This window comes from Phoxinus phoxinus, assembly GCF_949152265.1.
Source record: "Phoxinus phoxinus genome assembly, chromosome: 12".
NCBI classification, from domain to species: Eukaryota; Metazoa; Chordata; class Actinopteri; order Cypriniformes; family Leuciscidae; genus Phoxinus; species Phoxinus phoxinus.
The window spans coordinates 2492326-2499510 of record NC_136887.1 but is presented as its reverse complement, the minus strand read 5'-3'; the positions used below and the strand labels follow the sequence as shown (position 1 = coordinate 2499510).

Here is a 7185-nt window from a genome sequence, read left to right as displayed (position 1 = left end):
ATAAAAGTGCATCTGTCCATCATAAAAGTGCATCTGTCCATCATAAAAGTGCATCTGTCCATCATAAAAGTGCATGATCTATCCATCATAAAAGTGCATCTGTCCATCATAAAAGTGCATCTGTCCATCATAAAAGTTCATCTATCATCATAAAAGTGCATCTGTCCATCATAAAAGTGTATCTATCATCATAAAAGTGCATCTGTCCATCATAAAAGTGTATCTATCATCATAAAAGTGCATCTGTCCATCATAAAAGTGCATCTGTCCATCATAAAAGTGTATCTATCATCATAAAAGTGCATCTGTCCATCATAAAAGTGCATCTGTCCATCATAAAAGTGCATCTGTCCATCATAAAAGTGCATCTGTCCATCATAAAAGTGCATCTGTCCATCATAAAAGTGCATCTATCCATCATAAAAGTGCATCTGTCCATCATAAAAGTGCATCTGTCCATCATAAAAGTGCATCTGTCCATCATAAAAGTTCATCTATCATCATAAAAGTGCATCTGTCCATCATAAAAGTGTATCTATCATCATAAAAGTGCATCTGTCCATCATAAAAGTGTATCTATCATCATAAAAGTGCATCTGTCCATCATAAAAGTGCATCTGTCCATCATAAAAGTGTATCTATCATCATAAAAGTGCATCTGTCCATCATAAAAGTGCATCTGTCCATCATAAAAGTGCATCTGTCCATCATAAAAGTGCATCTGTCCATCATAAAAGTGCATCTGTCCATCATAAAAGTGCATCTATCCATCATAAAAGTGCATCTGTCCATCATAAAAGTGCATCTGTCCATCATAAAAGTGCATCTGTCCATCATAAAAGTGCATCTGTCCATCATAAAAGTGCATCTATCATCATAAAAGTGCATCTGTCCATCATAAAAGTGCATCTGTCCATCATAAAAGTGCATCTGTCCATCATAAAAGTGTATCTATCATCATAAAAGTGCATCTGTCCATCATAAAAGTGTATCTATCATCATAAAAGTGCATCTGTCCATCATAAAAGTGCATCTGTCCATCATAAAAGTGCATCTGTCCATCATAAAAGTGTATCTATCATCATAAAAGTGCATCTGTCCTTCATTGTGAATTATTGCCAAATGTGGTGATTCCCCGGAGCACTCAGGAAGGCTCTGCTTTTGGGAATTCCGCAGATTATCAGCGATTGGGAAATGAAGCCGATACTGACGGACAGCAGCACTGCAGTGGACATTGGCCTTGGTTGGGTTCACTCGTGCAGGCAAACGTCCGGCTGGTCACAGTTTTAATCCTGCACAAGCACAGCGTTCAGCACACGCTCCAGTGTAACATGTGCAAGTGGGCAATAGAGAAATAAAAGAGAAAAACAAAGCAACAGAAGAAACATTCACAGTAAAAAGTGCTTCACGTACTAACAAGTTTTGTTTGAATTAATTAATAGGTTAATTTTGAGATGTTAAATAATATTTTTGACCTGAATAAAGCCAATTCATTGACCATTTATTAGAACATCATCTCACTTTTTGATCCAATGCATTCATCACTTTCACAAATACATGCACTTTCCCGTAATGTGTTGTGATGAAAGCACATAAATATGGGATGTAATGTTCAATAACAAACTGATAAGTTGCAGAAAGAGTAAACAGCCTATGCTGATGTATCGGTGTGTCAGTGCTGGGCATTTCCCCGATGGCTTTACTGTGTTTAATGATTACACATGAGCTGGTGTTGCACAATCAGGCCGTGAGGATAAAAGCTGCCGGACAGAAGTGTTCCTCAGACGAGACGGAGAGCTGAACTCAACACTATGCTGCGCTGCGCTTCAGTCCTGATGTGCCTTCTGCACGTCCAGCACACCGGTGAGCGGACCACACCGCAACACATGCTCCAACTCAGTCCTTTTCTCGTCTCCAAATATCTAAACATTCTTAAATCAAGATGCATTTACTAGATGAGTAAAATATATTGTTTTGTTTTTTAGGGAAATTAATCAAAGTTATGTGAGTTGTTGCCAAAAAAAAAAAGCTAAATTATCTGCCAATGGGGTAAGAAAAAAAATAGTCTTAATTCAAACAGAAACAAGATTATTTTTCTGACCCCATTGGCAGATAATTTTGCGTGTTTTAAGCAAAAACTCCCTTAAAGCTACAATATGTAAAAAAAATCACCGCTACAATAACACAGGCGTAGGTTGATGACGCAGTGACGAGCTGAATGCTGGGACTTGCTGTCAGCTGATGGATCTAATAATGTTAATGGATGAGTGAAAACATTGATGTTTTTTAAGATTACAGTGATATGAAGATCGCGAGTGCTAATAATAGACAGATATCACACGCGAGTCCCGCGGATATAAAGGAAAAAGGATTAATTCTACCCAACTACCCGCAACTGCTGAATTATACTCGCACAGGACAGTTTATTAGACGAATTAAACTTGTGAGGAAACGCAGCGCTGTTCACTCGCTCTAACGTTACGCTATCACACTAAACTGCATGTGTTGAGTTATAATGTTATTCTATGTGTTAGTTCGTTTGCTATATGGAACTAGCAGCTTAGTAAGCTAGATCAACATTAAATGAAATAAAAAATATTTGGAGACTTTTGGGATATTGTAAGTACACAACTGCAAGAAATATAAGTGATTTTTAGATATTTTATTAAAAAATTCTTACATATTGTACCTTTAATGTTCATTAATTTCCCCAGAAAACAAGACATAATATCGTATTGCATTTTACTACTTTAGTAAATGCATCTTGATTTAAGAATGGATATTTGGACTGGAAACAGCATTTTTTGCAAGTGTGATGTGGAATTATTCTGAAATGTGGAGCTACACTTAACTCATTTGACTGTGAACACACCCAGACCGCAACATAGTGTCTGTCGGCCCGGATTCCACACGGCCCGGATGTGGCCCGGATCTGAGCCGATACCATTTTGCTGTCTGGGCAGATTAGTTCATAGACGAGGTGGTCATCATATCTCTGTCTTGTTGTCTGCAGTTTTGGGAGCCGCTATCAGCCCGAAGCCGATTATTATCAACGGCACCTACATCAACCCAGAGCTGGGCAAGTATCACGCGAGGCTGAGGACTCTCGCTCGAAGCTGCCTGGAGATCCGAGACAAACACGGCGTCACACAGGGTGAGTGCTGTCCACATCTCTCTTATACTTCACTCAAAGTTGCATTTTTAAAACCATTCTGAAAAACTCAAATATGCTACCAGTCAAACATTCAGACACACTTTTAACTAACTCTCATTAGAGTATTAGTAGACTGTCTGCTTAATATCTGCTAACTCTTTATTGTGGTCCTCCAACATCCATAAGTAACTTTGCAACTACAAGTCTACTTATTCTAACCTTACCAGTCTACTAACACTCTACAAACCCTCTACTACCAGTCTACTAACACTCTATTACCAGTCTACTAATACTCTAATACCAGTCTACTAACATTCTACTACCAGTCTACTAACACTCTATTACCAGTCTACTAATACTCTAATACCAGTCTACTAACATTCTACTACCAGTCTACTAATACTCTACTAACACTCTACTAACATTCTACTAACACTCTAATACAAGTCTACTATCAGTCTAATAATACTCTACTTCCAGTCTACTAACACTCTACTACAAGTCTACTAACACTCTACAAACACTCTACTACCGCCCTACTACCAGTCTACTAATACTCTACTAAGACTCTACTAACACTCTATTAATACTATACTACCAGTCTACTTGTACTCTACTAACAGTCTGCTAACACTCTACTAACACTCTACTACCAGTCTACTAACACTCTACTACACGTCTACTAACACTCTACAAACACTCTACTACCGCCCTACTACCAGTCTACTAATACTCTACTAAGACTCTACTAACACTCTATTAATACTATACTACCAGTCTACTTGTACTCTACTAACAGTCTGCTAACACTCTACTAACACTACTACCAGTCTGCTAATACTCTACTACCACTCTACTAACACTCTACTACCAGTCTACTAATACTCTACTAACACTCTACAAGCACTCTACTAACACTCTACTACAAGTCTACTAATACTCTTTTAACAATCTACTACCAGTCTACTAACACTCTACTACCAGTCTACTAATACTCTACTAACACTCTACAAGCACTCTACTAACACTCTACTACAAGTCTACTAATACTCTTTTAACAATCTACTAACACTCTACTACCAGTCTACTAACACTCTACTACCAGTCTACTAATACTCTACTAACACTCTACTACCAGTCTACTAACACTCTACTAATACTCTACGAACACTCTACTACAAGTTTAACACTCTACTACCAGTCTACTGCCAGTCTACGAACACTCTACTACAAGTCTAACACTCTACTAACACTCTACTACCAGTCTACTAATACTCTATTACCAGTCTACTAATACTCTACTAACACTTTACTACCACTCTACTAACACTCTACTACAAGTCTACTAATACTCTTTTAACAATCTACTACCAGTCTACTAACACTCTACTACCAGTCTACTAATACTCTACTAACACTCTAATACCAGTCTACTAATACTCTACTAACACTCTACTACCAGTCTACTAACACTCTACTAATACTCTACGAACACTCTACTACAAGTCTAACACTCTACTAACACTCTACTACCAGTCTACTAACACTCTACTACCAGTCTACTAATACTCTACTAACACTCTACTACAAGTCTAACACTCTACTAATACTCTTTTAACAATCTACTAACACTCTACTACCAGTCTACTAATACTCTACTAACACTCTACTACAAGTCTAACACTCTACTAATACTCTACGAACACTCTACTACAAGTCTAACACTCTACTAATACTCTACTAACACTCTACTACCAGTCTACTAATACTATACTAACACTATACTACCAGTCTACTAACACTCTACTAACACTCTACTTCCAGTCTACTAAAACTATATTAACACTCTACTAATACTCTACTAACACTAACAGAGTTAGCAGACATGTTGGTGCAACATTACTTATAGTTGACAGAATGTGTTAAAGCCAATCACGTAGCATCATAACGCACGTTCTGGAAGTGTGATCTGCTGTGTTTCGTCAGACGGCATGTACATCTTGAGCACAGCGAGCGGCACGTATTACCAGGCGTTCTGTGACATGAGCTCAGCGGGAGGCGGGTGGACTCTGGTGGCCAGCGTTCATGAGAACAACATCAGAGGAAAGTGCACTTCTGGAGACCGCTGGTCCAGCCAGCAGGGGAATGACCAGCACCGGCCCGAAGGAGACGGGTCATGGGCCAACACACACACCTTCGGCACCGCAGAGGGGTCCACCAGCGACGACTACAAGGTACGGGAGACCGAACACTTTTACACTTTCTCCGTTTGTGTAAACCTACTTAAGGTTCAGAGTATTTATTTTTCCCACATTAATTTCCCCCCAGACAGCAACATAGAGTTGGCACACATCCGGCACACATCCGGCACACATGGATTCCACATCTGGGCCGGATCTGGGCCGACACTATGTTGCTGTCTGGGACACACGTCTAGTACAATTATGTGGTTTTATTTCATTAATACAGTGTATACTTTTTTCTTGATTTACCCCCGAAAGAATGGAAGTGAATGTGACAACATGCCCCATAGGTGAGGTACATTATAACATGACCATATGACAGATTAAAATGATCTAATGAAAAAAATATACTAGACAAACTAAAATATTTTGTCAAAAAAAATACAATTATTGACTTTTTCAATATAAAATGTTTTTTTTTTTATAATTAAAAAGTTTGAGTTTGACAAACACAGCTATACAGCATAGTTCAAAACATAATAATAATTAAACAATTTAAACAAGTGTGTGACAACTAGCCCCGCGTTAGTGTGTGTCCCGCTCTCCCCTACATCATCCCATTCAGTGTATGGATAATAGCAAAGCCAAAGACATCATCGTAGACTTCAGGAGGTCTAGAACACCACCCAGTCCCCACATCATTGACTCCACTGAGACCGAGTCTGTGACTGATAATCTGATGCCCGAATGCTGTCGAATCCCACAGAATCCAGGCTACTACGACATCTCTGCTCAGGACGTGTCCGTGTGGCACATTCCCAATGATGAGCAGCTGAGCAACTGGACGTCTTCTGCAGTCCTGCGCTACCATACCGAGAGCGGGTTCCTGAGAGACACGGGAAACCTTTACCACCTATTCAAGGTCAGACACACACTGTCCTGTTCGGGTGTTCGGATGCACGGCTTCTGAAGAGTCGGACACATTTACACTGATGCTTGTTGACTGTATCAAATTTTTTGACAACTTACATCTAAAATGATCCCATATCTGACATATTTTACACTTTATGTGACCCTGGACCGCAAAACCAGTTACATGGGTAAATTTTATGAAATTGAGATTGAAATTGAAAATCTGGAATCTGAGGAGCAAAAAAATGTAAACATTGAGAAAATCTCCTTTAAAGTTGTACATTTATGTTCACGATTGTGCTGCATTCACTCACAAAAATACATGTTTTATATATTTACGGTAGGAAACTTACTAAATATCTTCATGGAACATCTTTACTTAATATCCTAATGATTTTTGGCATAAAAGAAAAATGGATAATTTTGACCTATACAATGTATTCTTTGCTATTGGCACAAATATACCCGTGCGACTCGTGACTGGGTTTTTTTTACCCAAGGTCACATTTTCGCCAAGGTAGATGTACTGACCCGGAAAAGCTTAGGCCGGAAAATAAGTAAAAACGGAGTGATTTGCAATAGACGCAGATGAAAAAATTATAAAAGCTTTTGCTTTCCGCACCATTTTTTAAAGTCCCCCTGTAATCAATCATTTTATCCACTCATCTTTGATCACCAAAATGACATATTTAAATGTTTTTTCCTTGAAAAAAATGATTCACGTCTTAAAATATCTTGAATGTAACTCGACACCCTTGCCTCATTTAGTATTCGCGGTTCTATGAATATGCAAATGAGCCCCGCCTCCACTCACTCAGAGATCCACTGGTTGACGATCACACGTTGATCTGATTGGTTACAAGGTAGTGTGTGACATCAGAAACACCAGCGATTTCACACCGTGTTTTTGAGACTGTCTTTGTTCAATATAATTTT

The 7185-nt window shown here is 38.8% G+C and overlaps 1 protein-coding gene across 1 annotated transcript in view; it reads left to right on the top strand.

Moving 5' to 3' along the window:
- The first annotated feature begins 1758 nt into the window (after window positions 1-1758).
- Window positions 1759-7185, top strand: part of itln3 (intelectin 3) — a 7627-nt gene continuing 2200 nt past the window's right edge. Inside the window, exons 1-4 of the mRNA XM_079630906.1 lie at window positions 1759-1863; window positions 3014-3154; window positions 5141-5388; window positions 6104-6259. Coding sequence (XP_079487032.1) covers window positions 1812-1863; window positions 3014-3154; window positions 5141-5388; window positions 6104-6259 — 597 coding nt within the window. The 5' untranslated portion in view covers window positions 1759-1811. The remainder of the gene's footprint in view (window positions 1864-3013; window positions 3155-5140; window positions 5389-6103; window positions 6260-7185) is intronic.